The 19,521-nt window shown below is 42.5% G+C and overlaps 1 protein-coding gene across 8 annotated transcripts in view; it reads right to left on the minus strand.

The window, feature by feature from the left end:
• SH3PXD2A (SH3 and PX domains 2A) overlaps positions 1-19,521 on the minus strand; it is a 246,473-nt gene that overhangs the window by 30,854 nt on the left and 196,098 nt on the right. For 7 of the 8 annotated variants that reach the window (XM_021536306.2, XM_021536305.2, XM_021536304.2 and 4 more), the window contains 2 exons: positions 5,908-6,021; positions 1,666-1,749 (listed from right to left, as the gene is read on the minus strand). In XM_021536306.2, the coding sequence (XP_021391981.2) occupies positions 1,666-1,749; positions 5,908-6,021 (198 nt within the window). The remainder of the gene's footprint in view (positions 1-1,665; positions 1,750-5,907; positions 6,022-19,521) is intronic. The other variant, XM_021536308.3, reaches the window with a different exon arrangement.

Below are 19,521 nucleotides of genomic sequence, written 5' to 3' on the forward strand. Positions count from 1 at the left end.
CCAAGTCCAAGTGCCAAGATTCAGTTTGAAATAAAGTACATATTCTTCAACACCCTCAAAACCCCAGCCCTGCTTGGGCCTAATAGGGAAGAAACTGTAATGAAGCAAGAAAAAGACAAAGATGGAAGAGATTAGGGGAGCCTGTACTGGGGAAGCCTGCCAGGGAGGACAGTGACACTGGTCAGAGGGCAGGTCTGGAGAAGATGCACACAGATGGTGGCAATCAGAATGCAAGAGGGAAAATCTGGGAATGCAGCTTAGGTCCTTGGGTCTCACCAGCTGACTGCTAAGGGACTGGTTACGCAGCCTTAATATTTTATAGAGCTTTGTTTGCAATATTGTACAAATATAAAAGAATGCATTTGTTTTCACCACTAAATAAATTGTTTAGAAAACTGATTCCCATAAATTCTCCCAGTTAAATTGTCAGGAGCCATCTAGTAGAGTTTGACAAAGCAAAGTCAGTAGCTCCCAAACAGCTGGGGCAGGGAAATAAGCACACTTTTTCCACGTCCCCCAAGACAGCATGTGTGCTTATGAGGATTTTTTGGTGCCTTCAGAGTGCATTTGGTGGCTGAGAAGCAAGACCTTGTCTTCTGAAGGTAGTTTCAATTTCTGCAGGGTCAAGCTATGGCAGGTAGAACACAGCTATTGTTGCTCTTGTTTGCTTAATAATTTGAAACAAAGTTAAAGACTCACTGAAAAGCTGGGTAAGCTTGAGACAGGAGTTTGCACACAGTATCATAATCAAATCCAGAAGGTAAATTTGCCACTTTAAAAATAAATTCCTAAATAGGAAAAGGCACCTTTCCATTAATCATCTCCTCTTGTGCCTACATTTGGATCCATTCCCTCAGTAAGATTGTCTGAAAGTTACAGAGGTGCAAATGGTGCTTTGTTGCCCCTTTCCTTTCCAAAGGGCAATGAACACATCTGGATGATTTTCCAAGTGCAGCAGGAGATAGATAGGAATACCTGTGCTCTGGGAAAGATGATTCACTTGCTCTCAGGAAATACTTTGGTTATAGGGCTCCTCAGACTTCACCCAAATACAGCTTCACCCAAACACAAGGTGTTCCCTCTGACCCTGCCATACTCACTGTTAGACCAGCAAAAGCTAAAAGAACACAAAACAACTAAAATGCTGCTGCCAGTGGCATTTTAAATACCTACGAATGATGACAAAAACTCCCAAAAGTTCTCAAGTCTCTCTTTAGTATCAAGCACTACTTGCAAGGAAGAGAGGGGACTGCAACTGGAATGATTTTCATCTTTCCACACCACACACTGTTCCAGTGTGCACATCTCCGACCATGGTTTTTTTGGCATTCAACTCATTTTAATAGCCTTTAAAGTATCACTTGTCCTTACTGAGGCAGGAAAGACTGAGCACAAATATGCCCAAGTTAAAACACAACAGATGTGAGCCTCCCCAGCAGCACAAAGTCAGACTGCAGAGCTACCCTTGGTTACCAGCCTCCAGCTCCTAGGGTGCCTAATCCTGGCTCCAAGCCACCCTCAAGCTGTCATGTACGAAATCCACATCTGAACTCTGGAGCTTTGGCCCCTCGCTACCAAAGTGTCAAAGATGCAGGTCCCAACACACAGCAGCTGAAGCTGTTGGTGGCCCCTGAGTGGCTGGTGCAGGAGGAACTATGAATTCACCTCGACTCTGCTGCCTGTTGACTATCCCGCCCAGCGTCCATCGCCGGTCCAGGCGCCTCAGGTGAGCCTTGCGTCGCTTAGAAACTAGTTTGGAACACGGATGGAAACAAAACAAAGGGAGAAAAAAAAAGAAGAAAAAAAAAAGTGATGGGAGGGTGAGGAATAAAAACAAAACATGGTATTTACAAGCACTTGTCTTGTTAGTGGGAATGGGTTAGGTGGGATGCAGATGTTTTGGTTTAGTTTATACAGTACAGTGGAACAAGTTAGCTTCTTGAGCTTGAGCAATGTGAGCCATCCAGAACTGTCACAAATTGCCACTCTTGCTATTGGCATTTTTTAAAAAGCAGTAATTATAATTTTAAAAAATCAAAAACATATACATGCTCCAAAACAAGCTGCACAACTAAAGACAACTTGTCCAAGGAGAGTGCAGTGGCAGGACACATCATCATTATTGTTGCATCTCCTAATTCAGCTGCATGATCTTTGGGGAATTCAGTCTAATGCACATGACATTAAATCCAACAGGGCTCAAAACCTCTCTTAAGAAAAATTATCAACTATAAACAAACCCACAAACTCTTATGTAAGTTTCCTCATAACAGTAGCACTCGGGAACTGAACCCGAGTAAAAAGTATCTGATGTGCTTGCAAGACATGACTTGCATTCATTGTCACAGCTGGTTCCCATGATCAAAACTTCTAATATACAGATTATGATATAAGGAAAAAACTAACCTTGCAATTAATCAGCAGGCTCAAGAAGCTAACAATCCAGGACTGAGTGTTAGTTAATACTCAAACAATAACTTATGCTTAAAGTATAAACAAAGACAAGACACTTATGGAAATAGCACTGTGAGAGCAGCTGTGCACAGAGGACACCACTTGTTTTCTGGACCACATTAGATCTCTAGTCAGAGTCTTCTTTTGCCTGTACAGGTGTGAAAGACACTGGAACCATTAGACTGGCACAGAAACATAGCTAAACACTTCAATTTTTTCCATCCAAGGGCTTCCATCCCAATTTGGCAACTACTGCAAGGGTGCTAGGTGCTGCTGCAAAGCAATGCAACATATCACAATGTAGTGATAGCTGAAGTGCAAACACAATCATTTTACCAGTGGGAGCTGGGAAGCTGTTCATAACCTTTGATATCACATCATTAATAATAATTCAATTCTGTATATGTGCACTTATTTAGGGATTATATCCTTATACTGGAGTAGGCACTGTTGTCTTCTAGAACTGTTGCTCTGTTGGCAATCAGGCACAGCAAACTTATTTGATTGGGAAATCATTAGCTGGACAAGCAAAACACTTCACCAAAGAGTGGCTTTTGACTTTTTGTCCTTTATATCTGTCAGGGACTTAGACCAGACTTTTACATCCAGCCCACTCTCCTCAATTTCTCCTTTACTGTAAGGCCCAAACCTTTCCACACCACTCTAAGTGGAGGTGTGGTGGATGGTGTTGAACAGGTACATTACCTAGTCTCTGGTACTCTGTACTTCCCCTTTGATCCCATGTTGGTCAAAAATCAACCACAAATTTTCAGATGAGCCAAATCTCAGGATTATAAATAGCTGTGGTTTTGGTTTATGGAAATCAGTGATCCTCTTGGAAGTCCATGGAGGGACAAAAGACGAGCAGATTTAACCTGGTGACCTTGCCCAAATCAACAGGACATGAGACTGCCAGTTACACACATGCTACACAGGGACACAACACAGGACACCTCGCTAGACACACAGATCATAGCAGAGAGAGAAGTTAAGTTACAACAAGGCTGCCTGTGTTAGGAGTTTCTACACAAGGAAGGAAATGAAATGCTGAATGTAAAGGCTCGCAGGATGGAGAGGTGCAGAAGGGGTAGAAGCAGCCCTAAGGCACCAATACAGAGCAGTCAGCTTGCTCCTTCTCACACTGGGAGTTTGGAGGATTTAGCCATCCAGGAACACCCCTTGAAAGCAGTGAGTCACACAGATCCATCTCACAACATATGGTCATCCCCAGTGACAGCCCTTTTATACCACAGTGATGCTTTTGTATGAGCCAGCGTTTTTTCCTTAAAAATACTGAATTTTGCCATTTTGCCCAGACTTGGACTTGGTTGGTCATGCCACAGTCACCAGAAAGGTTGCTTATTAACAAGTGTCTACACCTTTCCAGAGATAATTTTAACATGTTTACCTTATCAGCTTCTGTAGCTGTTAAATGTTTCTTTAGATTGTTTTCTGATTGTTTTCCAAGCCTTACAAGATGTGTTGGTCTAAACACAGACCCAGGTAACAATCAGTCTGCCTTCATCCAGACAAAAATGTTGTGCAGGTTCTGTGCAGGGAGGAAACACTTCTTTCTTTCTCAGGGAATGGACTATTTAAAGAGATATATGACAAAATTACTGCCATATTATTAGAGCCAGAATTATTAACAAGATGTGTTCAGCACCTCGCTATCTGTACTGAGCCTGCCACAGCAGAGCAGACTTCAAGGTTTGCCTGTCTTGTCGACTTGTTCCAGGCCTGTTCAAATGGGGAGGGACAAGGGGCAGATACACGAAGCTCCCTACGTCAGTGTTTCTGTGCTTTCCAAGTTGGGGGAGCAGAGATTGCACAGTTGCAGGAAGTCAATGTCTCCTGGAGTCACTCTGAAACTTGTGTAAACTCTAAATTGTGGGGCTAAGGCACTTAATCCACTAGAAGTGCCTTCCTCCTCAGTTACTTCAGAGCCCCTTTCTCCTGCCTAGCTGGAGAGAGCTGGCAAGTTTTCTGTCTAAGTACAGTCACTTTGATACACCTTTTTAAAGACAGTGAATCCAAGTCATTGTTTCTTCTCCTATGAAGTAATTATATGGAGAAAAACAGTCCCAAGTAAAGAAGAACTGGAGGGGAAGAAACAAAGACTGTAGGAAGCCTCAGTTTAGATGGCTAATAACATAAACCAAAGTTACTAAAAAGCAAGCAAGCAAAATCTGGGGCGCATCAAAGCAGCTGCAGAGGTTATGCAATTCGATCTGTCACTGAGATGGAACTGAGCAGAAAGGGAAGGGCAGTCTCAGGTTTCATCATATCTGGATTAGGAGTAAGGCAGGGAGCAGGACTGCTGACCACAGCTGAAGAGAGCAGTGTAATGGATTAAAAGGGACCGAGAGGAAGGAGGTAAGGAATATTTGACAGATTTTCTATTACCCAGAACAGACTGCTGGGTGGCAGCATCCCTGTGCAGAGTACACTCCAGAAGGCAACATGAAAGAGGAGGAGAGCATGAAATGAAAGCAGCTTAAGCTATAAGGCTGTCAAGCACACACTGTATTTAAGAGTCAGGAAAAGGAAGGAAGCTACAAACCAACAGACAAGGCATTCTTCAGTGCTTGCAGACCAGAGCAGTAAAATTCCATTCTTTAATAACAGGGAAGCTTTACTCATTGCTTTTTTATCCACTAAGATGTTGCATCATACCAGTCTGGTTCCTGGCCTACCAGTCTACAGCCAGTCTGTCTCTAAACCAGGATATGGGGAGACTTGAGCAGGGAAAAATGAGCTACAGAGACCAAGACTTCAATGAGCCACAGATGTCACCCTTGGAGCCCAGCACAAAGTCTGGTTCTGCCTGTGTGCTGTTTTAATGGGCAGATGGTCACCCCAACACATCTCTAAGCCTCCTGCCTGTGCTAAGGAAAGGTCAGCTGAGTTTCCACATACATTTTACATAAGTGTCACATCAAGAGCACCTAGATTTAGCAACAGATTCACAAGAATGCAGCAAATCATAATAAAAGTGTCCTTTGTACACAGCTGCTAGATGAGAAGCCCATTAAGATGCGGTTAGTCTTTCATAATGGAACTGAGGAACATGCAGTGCTGAACTATTCAATTTCTGGAACCTGAATTAAGCATCTTTAGGGGGAAAAAATAGAAAAAAAAGAAAAAAAAAATGCAGTGCAGCTAAATACATATACATGACAAATGGCATCTCGCTTTTAACAGAATGAGACCATACCAAATAAAATTACCTTTCCACATAATCACAGACCACAGCAAACAGCAGTGAAACTAGTTTCAAAGATTAATTTAAAGGAAATTAATGAGAAGTAACCATTAAAGTTAAATCTCACTCCTTTCACTGGCCTGTGGCTCTATCATGCATCTTCTTCCAATCAGAAGTTTTCACTTGGGGGAAAAAGCATAAAGCAAGTGAATACCAAGTTTCTCTTGGTAAGTAAAAGCTTTCCATACCTTCCCCAAATTTAGATGTGTTGATGTCAGAATCATCTCTGGTTCCATTTTGGGATTCCAGGTATGTAGCAGGGACCCATCCCTGCTCCTCTGCTGTGCTCACAAACCACCAACCTACAAAAAAGAAGCAAAAGTTTCTCAGTCAACATTTAGAGGAACAAGAACAATAAAATGCTACAGGGAAGATGACAGAGTCAGCAGCTTTGGTGCATGTTTGAGGTATTCTGCAGCTTCCTAGAACAAGAGAGGGTTTAGTGCTGTTATACCATTTCTATCAGATCCTCTCCCAGTGGTAGTGTGTAGGCTTGCTACAAAAAGGGATCAATTAAGCAAATACCAATTAATTTTATGAAATTCAAAGTCCATCCATGAGAACTTTGACTGAAATTCTCTAATTCAGTTGCTCCAAGCTGGTCTTGCTATAAGCACAACTACGGTATCAAAACACTTTGTATGTGTAAATATGTACATGTGCACGTATGTGAAACAGCACAAACACTGCCCAAATCCTAATATGAAGTATTACAAAAGGCAAAGGAGGGAAACAGCAAAGACATTCATAGAAGAGCACAGACCTCAGAACAGGATATAAAAGTGCTTCTAGAGCACTTGTAACCACAGCTGGTGTTTAACAAACATGACCTGAATTCAATACCCTGGGAAGCTGGAAAGTACTGCACAGAACAGAAATAAAGACTGAAAAGCCAACTGAAATCTGACTTCAGGCCATAAGCACCAGTTATTTGTCTTCCCACCTGAACATCCAAGTTTCAACAGTGCCTACAAAAATTCAGCAACATATATGAATATAACCTTTAGGTCATATCTGTGGACAGATGAATAAAATTATATGCATGCCAGTTTCAGATTAAACGTATTCCAACTATGACTATCCTTGCTTCTTTTCTTGCTTGCTTACATGGTTTTATCGAATCCTCCAATGATTTTGACATAGACTCATTCACCCAAGAACTTGCTGCTCTCAGATACAAGCACAACTAGATTCCCCTCCATTCAAATGAAGTCTGGATTAAGACAGCAGGAAAATAAGTCTAATAGGTAAGCAAACCACTTCTGCTGTTGTCTGTGATGCCCCAGTTTCCCCAGAAAACATAAGCTGCTTTGTCAGGACCATGCAAACTGTTGTCCATTACCACCCTTCCAGCTTCCCCAAAGGGAAGCTATTTCTGTACATGCACCTCAGAACAGTTTACACACTTTGATGGCTGTCATAAACACAGCAAATTTCACACAAGCCTGCCTGTGAAGAGCAAAGGTGCCAGCCTGGGCTGTAAAGAGATGGGCACTGACAGCAGTGAGCTGTGAGGTGCCACACATCCCTCCCACAGTTGGGATCCCACAGCCCAGCCCAGCCAGGGGGAAAGGAAGGTCTGGGCTCTGCTGCCATGCCACATGCAACTGTCTGTAAGAGAAAAACCACCCTGCTGAAACAATGCTCAAGTGTTCGTGCTAAAAGTCACCCAAGTTCATTCCAAATCCTGTCACGGAAGATTTTACCAGAGAACAGTAGCTACAAACCCTTGCTTTCCTCCCTGGGGCATGTGGCTGGGAGACAATGTACTCCAAGCAGCAACCCCTCACATGCCCCTGGGCAGCTCCTAGGCAGTTCTATTTATTTACTCTCCAAATTCAGACACAGATTTCCATCTTCTGGCCCAGCAGAGGTTTGGAAACTTTGCTTCACAAGGCTCATGGTTGGAAAGTTTAAATTTAGTTATCCTCCCTCAGCAGGAGGTGGATTCTCCTGCCACGAAGCCCACAGCAGTGAACACGCAGGATCTGCCAGACCGTTTCAGAAACACGTCTTCATGGTTGTTCCTTATTTCACAGTAACATATCGGCATGGGTAGCTAACACAGTTTAACAGGCACTTATAATTAGGCACAAAATGGGAGAAGCTAGCTTCCAGCTGATATTAATTAGACTGGAATAGTATACCTAAATTCTTCCTCAGAAATAAATTAAATACAAGCACAAAAAGGATTTGCCTACACTTAAAAATGTACATTTGGGCCAAATTCAAACCATGGTAAAACCATCTCTGGAGGGCTGGATGTCACTTCCTTGACACCAACCCCGTGCTAGCCTATTTCACAATACAGCTCCTCTGGTTTGGCTCATTAGCCTCAGAGCCAAGGTTAGATCTCTTGCTTGGGGCCAGAGTGTAGCTGAGCCTCCATCCATCTACACATGACTCAGGCTAAAGCTCCTAATCACCACAGAACTCATGAAAGCTATAATTTCTTTCTAAAGATTTCCCTTATAAACCCTCTGCAAGGGCAAAGTATAAATAAGAAACCTCTGCAGCTACTGAGAAATCGCAGCACATGTCCAAGTTCAGGGAAAACCAGACCCTCACTCTGATATTTTCTTTCCCAATTTCAAGCTTGCTTCTCAGAAGGACAGAAGAAAGGCTTTAGTATAGCCCATTGAAATAGCATGTCAACAGAAAAATGTGTGTTTTGATTAAACAGATTCAACAACTGAGAAGACTAAGAAGCTTCCAGAAATACCCTCTGACAGCAGAGAAGCATGATGTGCAAAGTCTCAGAGTGGCCAAACAACCACTGTTGAGGCAGCATGTCCCTTATGAGACCAAAACCTAAATTATAATGGCACATTCAAGCCATAACCCTAGAGAAAGGAAATTACAGCACATTACAAGAATTGACTCCTAGCAGAAAATGGCTGCAGTGCAGACAAGCTCCTCAACACAGCCTGTGCATGACAGCCACAAACTGCAGAACTCTGCCAGGCAGATCATGAAGTACTTGCTCTGCACCATCCCCTCATCAGAAGCATTAGGGCAGCTGCTGTTTGGTACCACCATCCCTTCCCCCTCTCACCCTCAGGTTCATGGGTATTCATGGTTTGCAGACAAATTAGACAGATTGGTCTGAGTTTGCACCATTATAGCCCAAAGTTTTTGCAAAGAATCCCTTGTCCTGTCGACTGCCATCTTTCCCAACCCAGAGCATCACAGAAAACTTGCTTTTCAAACACAGAACAAAACATTGCATTTATTTTGAGTTCTCCTTCTATGCTGGAGTTTAGCTTGACTTCACAATTCATTATTAAAACCATTCTGCAGCAACATCTGTAGGGAATTAAGTAAAGTTATCTCTGTGCACTGCCAAGCCAGACTGAGGTTCATTCTTGCACTCACACCATCTGTAAAAATTAGGCAGTGCTTTACAGCTTGAGTTAACCCTTACACGTGCCCCTATCTCTCAGGCACAAAACAACTGTAACACTCATGTGGCATGGATGTCTAGACTGAGACTCCCAAACCCTTGTCTCTGATGAGGATTTAAAGAGAGTTTGAGGTTCGCAGAGGCACAAAGGGAGTTGTAGCCAATCCAAGTTCAACTGGAGCTTTGTTGCATTACTCCAACTGCCTTAACACTAACCCAAGAATGCAAATTTTTAAGGTAGGAGTGTAATTTTGTCCCCACGTATGTTGCTGCTTTGCTTGGCATCTGCCAGCATCCCTAAGCTGCAACAGCCAAGATATCTCCCCATTCACAGAGTACACCTAGGTTCAGGTAACTCCCAGGCATTTCATAAGTTACCAAGAAACAACCAGTTCCACTTGACAGGCATATAATGCACGTGGCAAGATGGTGATTGCAAAATGGATTGGTCACACTGGAGAATGACTAAATGGCAAAAATACTTGTACTTGAAAAAATCATGGTTTTGCTCCTAATTGTATTCCCAGTCCTCTTCCCGAAAGGCTTTTGCAAAAGCAAAACAATTAAGCAAATGTTAGCCACAACACGTACCATGGAAAACTAGTGTAGCATAGTTAAAGGAGTATATTTTATGCCAGTTTTGCTCATGTTTGCATGCATCCTTACTCATCCATACTTTGATGGATGATACACATCAACAGGAGAACAAGCTATTCCCATTGAAGCCTGTCTGACCACAAGATGTTACAAACCACTTTGAATACATAAAATTGCAGGATCATGATAAACTTTGCTTTGTAATTCTCTCCTCAACCATTAATTTCTCTGTAGACTTTGACTGTCTTTTTATGAGCTTAACTAAAGTAAACAGGACTGATAGCACCACTGTAAAAGGCATGGCTATTTCTCCAGCATGAGTAGACTACACATTCTTCTAAACAAATACTTAAGTAACACTCCACCTCTCAAGAGTCTTGAAAAAATCCCACTCAAGCAGCAGTCTGGTACATTTGACACATGGTCTATGGGCTTCAGAGAGCTGCTCATTTTTAAGTCCTTCTGCCTTGGAACTCTCTCTCAAGGTTTTTTTGATCCAACAACATAAATTATCCTACAAAACAGTACTAGGTGCAATTAGGTCACTTTCAGACCAGTCAAACAGACCTTTTTATGCCAACAGCTGATTATTTCCCTTCTGAGATATGATCTGCTTCATTAAAGACCGCTAAGATAAGGGTGCTGCTGCACAGTTGAAGGCACTTCCTTTTTCCACCCCTCCAAAGCTCTTGCCACACAGTACATACATATTTGATACACATAAGGCAGTGTCAGTAATTGCCTCTGACAGACCTCTGATGAATATATAGAAGCAGATGCATAAAGGCACCAGAAGTAGCTTTAACAAGAGGGAATTTCTGCAGTAAGCTTATTCTCACGCTCACTCCTGTGTCTGTGTGCTGTTAGACACTCTCATTGTCCATGCTGGCTCTGCTCTCTGTAAAAGGCTTTCTCAGTCCCATACACTTGGAAAAGGCACAAGGTTGAAACCACTGAATTCATATGAAGGCCAGTGGCTGATTGCTGAGAGTTTTATTCTAACAATTCACAGATGAGGCATCTTTCTTTTAAATATGGAGATACATGCAAGAGGTCTTTCTAGCACAGAGCCGACTGCAGTTGAGGGTACAGAAGTCTGTGACTGGCTTGGCAAGGTAGACTAAGGCTGTCATCTTAAGATGAATTTTTAAAGCTGGTGAAATATTAAAGGCAGCTTTCACCTCAAAGCACATAATGTTTCCCAGCCTGTGTGCACTGCAGACTTCACTGCAGCCACCACTCAACCATGAAGCAATGCTTGTCTTGTTTTAGAGATGAAAGTGGGGCCCAAAGACATGCCCCATGCAAAAAGGTATTTGTGGAAGACATCCTGCTCCAATACAAGTAAGATCCACAGCACAGATTCATAGTCTTTTATGTGCCACTTATTTATAGGCCATCGATTAGGATTCCAGATCAACTACCTATTATGATCCTTCCAGCCAGTTCATGTCCTAGAGCTACATGCTGGGAGTGTGCTTCACAAGGGAAATCCAACTTCCAACAGGAAGTGTTGCCACCCCAAATGTCTGTGACTGACTGCTCTACATTCAAGAGTGAAGGCTGCTGCCTTGCAACTACTGTGTTTGCACTCTAGGTACTAAATCTTGCTTTAGGAACTTGGGAATAAAATTCAGCACCCCAAGTTAATGCTTAACACCAAGAGGTTTTTTAATTTGCTGCTGAAATACCCCAAGAGCCCACAGTGCTCTGATAGGGCAGACCTGTTGGCTTTTTATTTCCTGTAAGAGAAAAGTGAAAAAAGGATCACAGCTGTCCCTCCTTTCCTGGTAGCCTGCCACCGGAATTTGGAAATTCTATATGGGGTTATGAAAGAAGGCCTGTGACCACAGCATTAAAAAAAAATAATGAAGAAATACAAACACAGAAACTCTGCCTTTTTATTTTTTTAAAGAAGACAATTAAGATTTAGAAGATAATAAGGAAACATTTTGCTCCTGGTACCAATAATCCCAACATCTGAAGGATATACCTTAGAAACCACACACCTGTTCAACAGTGGCCACACAGCCACAGGCTACAGTCTGCCCAGCAAGCTACCTTCAGTATTTAAAACTGAGTAATAGTTTTACTATTTAGTGAAGTGTACACATTGAAAGATGATGAGAGGCTGCACATTCCTGTGCCTTGTGTTCAACTAAAAAAATTTACAGGTGTCCCTACAAAAATGTAATAGAAACCTGACCTAAAGAGTATCACTCTGGAACCCTAACAACCCAATGCACACATGGACTGCCCTGGAAACACTTTTCTTTCCCTCCTTAGGGAGGGTCTGAAAGCTGAGTTATGTTCTCATCAGAGTACAGGATGCAGCAGTTTTTGCTTAATTTGTTGATTGAAACAACACTTGAGAGCTTCCTGAGGAGAGGGCGAAGATGAGGAGCAGGGGGAGGTGGAGACTTCTGGAAAGCTGAAATTTGTTGATATCATTTTTTGGCTATTAACAGGACAGCATTTTGCCTTATGGAGCTAAAAGTTGGAACAAAAGGCCAAGAGCTGAGACCACAGCTTGCTTTCTCCACTAATATTTGAGAGTAACTGCAGATGCTTAGGGCTCAGCAGCAGCACAGGGAATCACAGTCCTTGCACTGCTTCAGGTGTTGCTAAGCACAAGGAAAACAGAAGTGAATCCCAGAGTTTGGGTGCTGTAACACACCCTTCCTGCAGTGACTTGTTGTTAAGATAACTAGCTGGATTTGCTGTCCTAATCCTTCCATAGTCTGTCTTCCTATATGTCTACTGCCAATCTTGTGACATTTGTAGACAGAGACTTCTCAGCTGTGCTGCTAGCAAATCCCATTGCTGCTGCTCCTATGGCTGCTATGGAGAGCCCACTGCATGTGAATTAACATGCTAGTTAATGGTGCCACACAGGTTCCTCCTGGGTCCAAACCAGCTGACTAGATGTGTACATAAGTGTTTGACAGAGAGTCCCAAAGTGCATCACAGATTCTGGCTGAAATATCTAGCTTGCTCGAGTTGGTTTCACATCACATTATATGCACAAATACACATGTATCTATGTGGAGATTCACACCCTGACCTCTGCTCTCAAACACATATTATCCTTGTCTTCTGCTAGGATTGGAATTATGTTTCCTAGTACTTTTGGAAAAAACAGTGATCAGAACATGGGAAAAATTCATGGGAAAAGAGAAAACTGGATAATATACAACTCAGCTCTAATACTTTATGAGTTACATCACTAGCAGAGACGATGGATATTCTGAGTATTAGACAACTAGAAAATACCACATTACTGTATTTATTCAAATCTTCTAAGCTAGTAGGCAACAAGCCTTCCAGAGGTGCACATTTGGCAAAATACTTATATATTTATCTCTCATTAGAGTGACACACACTATGTGTGTCTATGTGTATAGGGAGTTGTTCAAGTACAGCACACAGTTTATCTTTGTATTCTGATAATACAAACTGATAGTTACAGACTCTAAGTGCTATATCTGCAGCTATTTGCTAGGGCCCAATTGTTACCCAGGGGCTTCCCCTCCCTGTTTAAAAAATGGCCTCAGATTTGTGTATTGACACAGCTGGAACAAAGCAATCTGCCAAACACGTTTTCTAGAATTGGCACGTACATCCACAAAGCCATCACATAATCCAGTACAAATTACACATTGTGTTCTTAAAGCAAGGGAATCAACACACTACCTACATTAACAGATATGGAAAAGTCTTTGACATTGCCTGTAAATGCCAGATCAAGTCCCACCACATTCCATGTCACCAGCTTCTCTTAAACAGTGAAGTACTCTGGTCTCCCCAAGACAGGAGAAGATGAAAGTATCACTTGCTAAGTCTGCTCATGTCCAACTCCAAAAAACACACAGCCAACATGCCCAGGGTGTTGGCCAGCATCCCCAGACCCCTCACTTTAGGGGATGCACAGAGCAATCACGTCAGCCAGCTCGCCAGCTCTCCAGGTCAGTCAGCACCCAAGAAGATGGAAAAAAAAATATTTCCAAGGCTCAAACATCCTAATGCCTTCTAAACATAAATTTTAAATAATCTTTCCCTTCTGACTTTATTTTCATGAACACCTAATGGTGAAACTCTCTCTGCAATGTCAGCTGCATTCCACATAGTCCAACGAATCTGTGTACATCCAACCCACAGCACCAACTCAATCATTACAGAAAATACCTGGTTACTGATCACAGATTTTCCTTTTTTTCCATCTGATCCATTTGGATACCACATTTCCTGTCTGACCTCAAGTTCTAGTCATACTATACATCTATTTTCACCATCACTTCAGTTCTTTTCTCTTAGGAAGTGACAGGTTTACCCTGATCATTCAAAAATGAAGTCTTTGTGATTTCAGTAGCCACAAGGCAAGGCAAGATTGTGGAGATCACACAGACTGAATAGCTAGTACAGAAAGCTCTGCATTAAGTCTCTGTGGGCAACAAGTGGTACTGGAGGGTCTCTTCCTTTCTTCTTTCCCTAAAGTCTTGTTTACTTTAGCTGATCCCAGAAGTTAAGCAGCAAGGATATGTCTGCTACTAACATCTTCCAGTACAACCTTCCTGATCATGGGAAGTTCCTGGGGTACCTTCCTTCATTCATGTTCAGTTACAGCCCAGAACCATTAATTTTCTCCTTCAAAAGGAATTCTGTCCTAGATTTCCTTTTGTATTGCTATTGTTATGAAGATGCTGCTCAAGAAGGAAAGTTAAGCAAAAAATCCATGTGCCACCCTCCTCAAAGCCCATCCCCCATCTCCTCTCCAGCAGCTCATCATTTAAAGGTTGAAATCTATAGACATGAGGCTTTAATGAACCTGCCAAATTGATGCTGCTGTCACCATGTTTACATAAATCAGTAATTTACAAAAGCTCCCAGCCAAGTGAGTTTGGCTGGGAGAGGGCAAAATATACAGAAATTTGGTGGGCAAACCCAACCCATGGCAGAAAAATAATCCATTGCCTTCAGAAAGGCTACACCAGCATAGTCAGTGCCTGCAGCAAGTTTTCCACAGCCATGAACAACTGATTACAGTAAAGGCATGCAAACAGATGGCTTTCCACCCCAAGGGCACTGGAAGCCAAGGGAGACTTTATTAGTCATGACCAGTTGTGGCGTTGTATTTTTTGTGGTCAGCCAACGGGGTGCAACCATCAAGCTCACAAGTAATTTCCTTTACATTCACAGGACTTAATCTTAAAGAAAACACATTTTGTGTCCAAGCTTTCTTTAGGAAAACATGAATAAGCTTTCAAATGGGCTTCATAGTAATCTTGTCCAAAGATTACAAATTACTTCCTAGTGGTTTAAAAAGTTACAGACCCCTAACCCCAGCTGATAGGAAATGGCCTTCACAGGCAGCAAAGAATGGCCAATATTTACTTCCCACACAGATTGACAAAAGTTGCTGTTTAAATTTCTTATTCTGAAGTCTGTAGAGAGTGGGGTGTCAGTTGCTTCTGGGGAATTCCTGATAATCACACAGAATCATAACAAAGAGCCTGAGAACTAGGAACAAACCTAGCAGAGTACAGAAGAGCACTGCAGGTGCTAGAGTCAAGATCATACAGGAATTCCATATTTAATTTAAAAACACATTTGCTGCCTCTGAGGCACACTTTGGTTATGTCACGACAGAACAGAGCAACGCTACACAAGAGCTTGAAGCAATGAACAAAGGCTACAGAATATCCAGCAGAAGTCTGTGGATAAAGCAATCAAATAGTGATATTAGCTCAGTCTGTTAAAAATGCTACCTTTTACAAATAGCTTTTTTGGGATCCTTCTGAACCACAATACTCCTGCTAAAAGAGCAGGGACACCTTGGTTTGCTGCAGCACCACTGTGCAGCACTCGGATAAGCATCTCACAAATGGCCGTTTCCATGTCCTGGCTGTTCCTTGAAGCTCTGCTGTCCAAATACAACTCCTGTCCAGCTCTATTTATTAGCTAGATCCTAGCCCAGATGGCATGTTATCACAAGCACTGATGTAAGCCACATCCCAGGCTCTGCTCTCTCTCTCTGACACCGCTGCATTGCCTCTCTCCTGAGCTCCATTCAAGCCATGTTTCTGCAGCGAGCCGGGAGCTGAGCCTCCAAGAGCTGCCTGCACACGGCCGCAGGAAATGACAGCTTCGGAAATGAGCACCAGAGTGCTGAACAGCTGGCAACAGGAGCAGCCAGTGCGTCAGTGCTGCCAATTCATAACCTACACTGTACTCAGCAGGGACATACATGGGCAAGAGTATCACTGACACGCCCCAGCACAGATTACAAACCCAATGCACTATTTTCTGAAGGGTTTTTCCAGGCTTCTCTAAAATTTAGAAACTTAGATTTGTTACTATATTTTGTTCAGTGCGAAACTGAACTAGTCCCATTTGGAGCAGATTATGGAAAGCTGGAAAAAATAAAAAACGGAGAAAAAGATTTGCCTTTTATCTCCACTTGTCATGAAGTCCCAGACAATGATGAGAGCTTGTGCAGGTGAAACAGAAGGAGGTATTGATCTTTAAGGAAGGGGTAAGTGAGATCATCCATGCAGACTTTAAAAAAAAAAGTAGGAATAACTGGGGTATCCGTGTCCATCAGCTCTAACAAAAAGGTGCATCAGCAGTATAAGAAAATAAGGTAAATACAGGAAAGTTACTGAGGTAAAAAGCTCAGGTAAGGCTTCCCCCCACAGCTCAAAACCTCTCCTATATTGCAGAAAATACTCTCCACACAGCCAAGTAACTAAGCATTAATTTCTACTCATTCTGGCTTAGCCTCTGGATACAAAGGCTACACACTTTTGCAGGAGTTTCCCCACATGGCAGTAAACACACGATTTCCCTGCAGCTTCCTTGGTTGTCTCACCTTAGATCTTGACTTTAAAGACTGATTATGTTTTGGTTGCTCCCTACAGACTGGAAAGGCAGTCTAGACTCAGAGCAGAGAATCACTGTCCCAAGAAACCAGAAACACCTCACTGAGTTAGTCTTGCACTATGGGAACATCAACAGCAATGTTTCTATTAACACCTTTCTGTGGCAGCTTCAGATGCTAGTCTGCCTCCAGGAAGGTACTGTTAAGTGCACAATAAGTCAAAGTCCCAGTACATAAATATTTTCATTTTCTGACTCTCCTTTCTGTCTCCTGAAGCTTAAACAAAGCCAGAGCAGGCACTAAGCACAGATTTGCTGGCAACAATCAGGGAAGCTGATCTTCTGATGCTAAATAAAGGTTAGCAAGGCAAATTAATGACGTGAGACACAGAAGAGTTGTCAATCTCCATACGTTTCACAGAGCTGAGAAAAGACAAATAGATCATTGTGAGGCTTATTCCTTTCCATTAGGAATAAATCAACCATGAAACAAGGGCAAGAGTAATGCTGTCCTTGGGCAAAAAGCTGAGATTTGCAGACCCTCCATTACAAACACACATGCATTACACAATACAGCACCATTTAAACTAAATAAGCAGCAAAGTAAGGGATTACCTAAACCTGTTAGACAGATGATATAGAGGCACAGTGTTTATCTTTTCAACAGGGAGTCACTTAAGTTTACCCTATGAGTGAATGCTAGGTTAAACCCTTCTCTCTCCCAGCACAAGACTACCAGAAGAGGAAATGCTGGGCTGCTTGTAACTACACCTGGCCAGAGCCTGCTAAAAGTGCTATACTTTGTATCTCCTTCTATTACCCAATTGTTCTGAAAACCTTCAACAGAAAACCTTCAATTCAGGCATTTTGCAAACTTGTATTTTTCAGGATCTCACTCTTGGCAGATTGATGGCTTTTTTGAGGGGTCATTTTGAGGATTTTTAAAAAAGTTTCTTTCCCCTTCTCTCAAAGCACATTGATTTCCCCTTCTTGCATTACAAAAGGTCAGTGATGGAGCACAGAGGCTGCACATTCACTGCGAACTGAGAAAGAGGATGGTCCTGCAGCTGGGGAGCTGGCCCAGCTTTGGGGAGCTCTCCATAAGAGAGCTGAGAACCAGACCAATTCTTGACGTGGGAGGAGTTTTTCCCTCCCCAGTTTCCAAGTCTTACTTATTTCCCTTCCCCTCCTCCACCACCCAGATCTGAACAGCGTTTCCTTTGTCTGTTCCCTATGTAGGCTTCCATTCTCTGGAGACGGGGCCTAAATGTCTAGCACAACAGGACCCTGATCTCAGCTGGGCCTTAGGCACTGCCATAAAAAACAAACAGAGATCACAGAAGCATGGCTCTTGCATTGTAAAACAGCCTGGATAGCAAATAAGTCTTTGGATAGGTCTGTTAGCTGACATACTAATTACACTGTTGGAATGCTATGCTTTCACAAAAGCTTGTATGGTCTGAAAGTTTATTCCAAAACATCCCATTTAGTGATTATGAGTGCATTTGGAAAGGGAGCTGGAGTTCACTGCAATGCTAACAAAGTATATGCAACACTGTACCTCCAGCAAGACCAAGGAGATTTCTAGCACACTTCAGGATGACTAATGAATTGAAGTTTCCTTGGCATGTTTCCCTCCCTGGACATGTGGTCAAGGATTACAGAGTGGAAAGAACCCAACCTGGGGAGAAGAGAAGTGTGTACTCTTGTAGCCATTAAATCCCTCTTGGGGAAGAGGTTTCCCATTGCATTTCAGGGATGTTTACCCCACTCCCTTGTTTGCATGGGCTGTTTGAACACACACACACCCCTAAAATCCTCAGAGTGCAGCTCAGCAATACACCATGCCATGCAGCTTGCAGAAGGACAAGATCACACATTTTTGAGAAGGACAACTATCACTTCCACTTATGCACAGATTTCTAAGATGATGCATGAATTTCTTGGTCAATATCCTGGCTAGCAACTGACACCACCTGAAGGTTCAACACCATCCTGATGTTCCTCCCTCCCATGTTAAGTTATAGCATGGCTCTCCTGTGCTCACAAACCATTTTCATGAAGATCATGCTTTCTCTGGCTGAGCCATTTGTCATTGATTGCTAATCCAAGTCAGTGAGTGGGGTTGCCCAGCACCAACACATGTAGCCTTCCAACTGCCCTGCTAATAATCAGATTAATCCAGATACCAAACAATAACAGGAACTGTTTTAACAAAATTTGGAAGTCAAGCTTTACACGGTACTAACATTAAAATTTAATTCTCTGTTATACAAGTGGTTAGATTTGTTGACCACCTACCAGCATATACCACCTCAATGCTAAGGTATGCATCTACTTGCTAGTCTGCACATCAGCTGAAGGAAAATGAAAACTTAAAGGAGATTCAACATCTGGTCTGTCCTCTTGCATCTCCCAGGCCACTAATACCACATCAACTGGCTCACCAACGCTGTGCTAATAACCTTTACCAGACTACCCACTCTGAAGAACACAGGTTTTTTCTGTAGCTGAAGTTACATAGAGAGGCTATTCCAGAAACACAGGCACTGGCCATCCATATCTCAGGAATTACTCTGAATGTATCACCCTGAATTACCCCAGGAATTACAGGCAACTGCTTCTCAAGATACTTGTTGAAAAAGTATGTGACAGGAAGGTAGAAAGATTCAACCTCATGACACTTGTCTCATTAGTGTTATTTTTTCTAATTTTTTGCTGCCACTTCAGCTTCACTTTTTGCCTCTCCATCATCAGGGCATGTCCTTACAATGAAGGAGCCAATGGAAATTGAATCTGTCTTCAAGTGGAGGTTGTCTCCTTGTTTCTAATCTGTCTTCTGTCCAGAGCTGGTCCTCACAACTACAAATGGAGTTTGCCATCATTCATGCTCTTTCCACCTCTAGTATTACAATTTTAAAGAAGT

The sequence above is a fragment of the Lonchura striata genome, chromosome 7 (genome assembly GCF_046129695.1).
Source record: "Lonchura striata isolate bLonStr1 chromosome 7, bLonStr1.mat, whole genome shotgun sequence".
Taxonomy (NCBI): domain Eukaryota; kingdom Metazoa; phylum Chordata; class Aves; order Passeriformes; family Estrildidae; genus Lonchura; species Lonchura striata.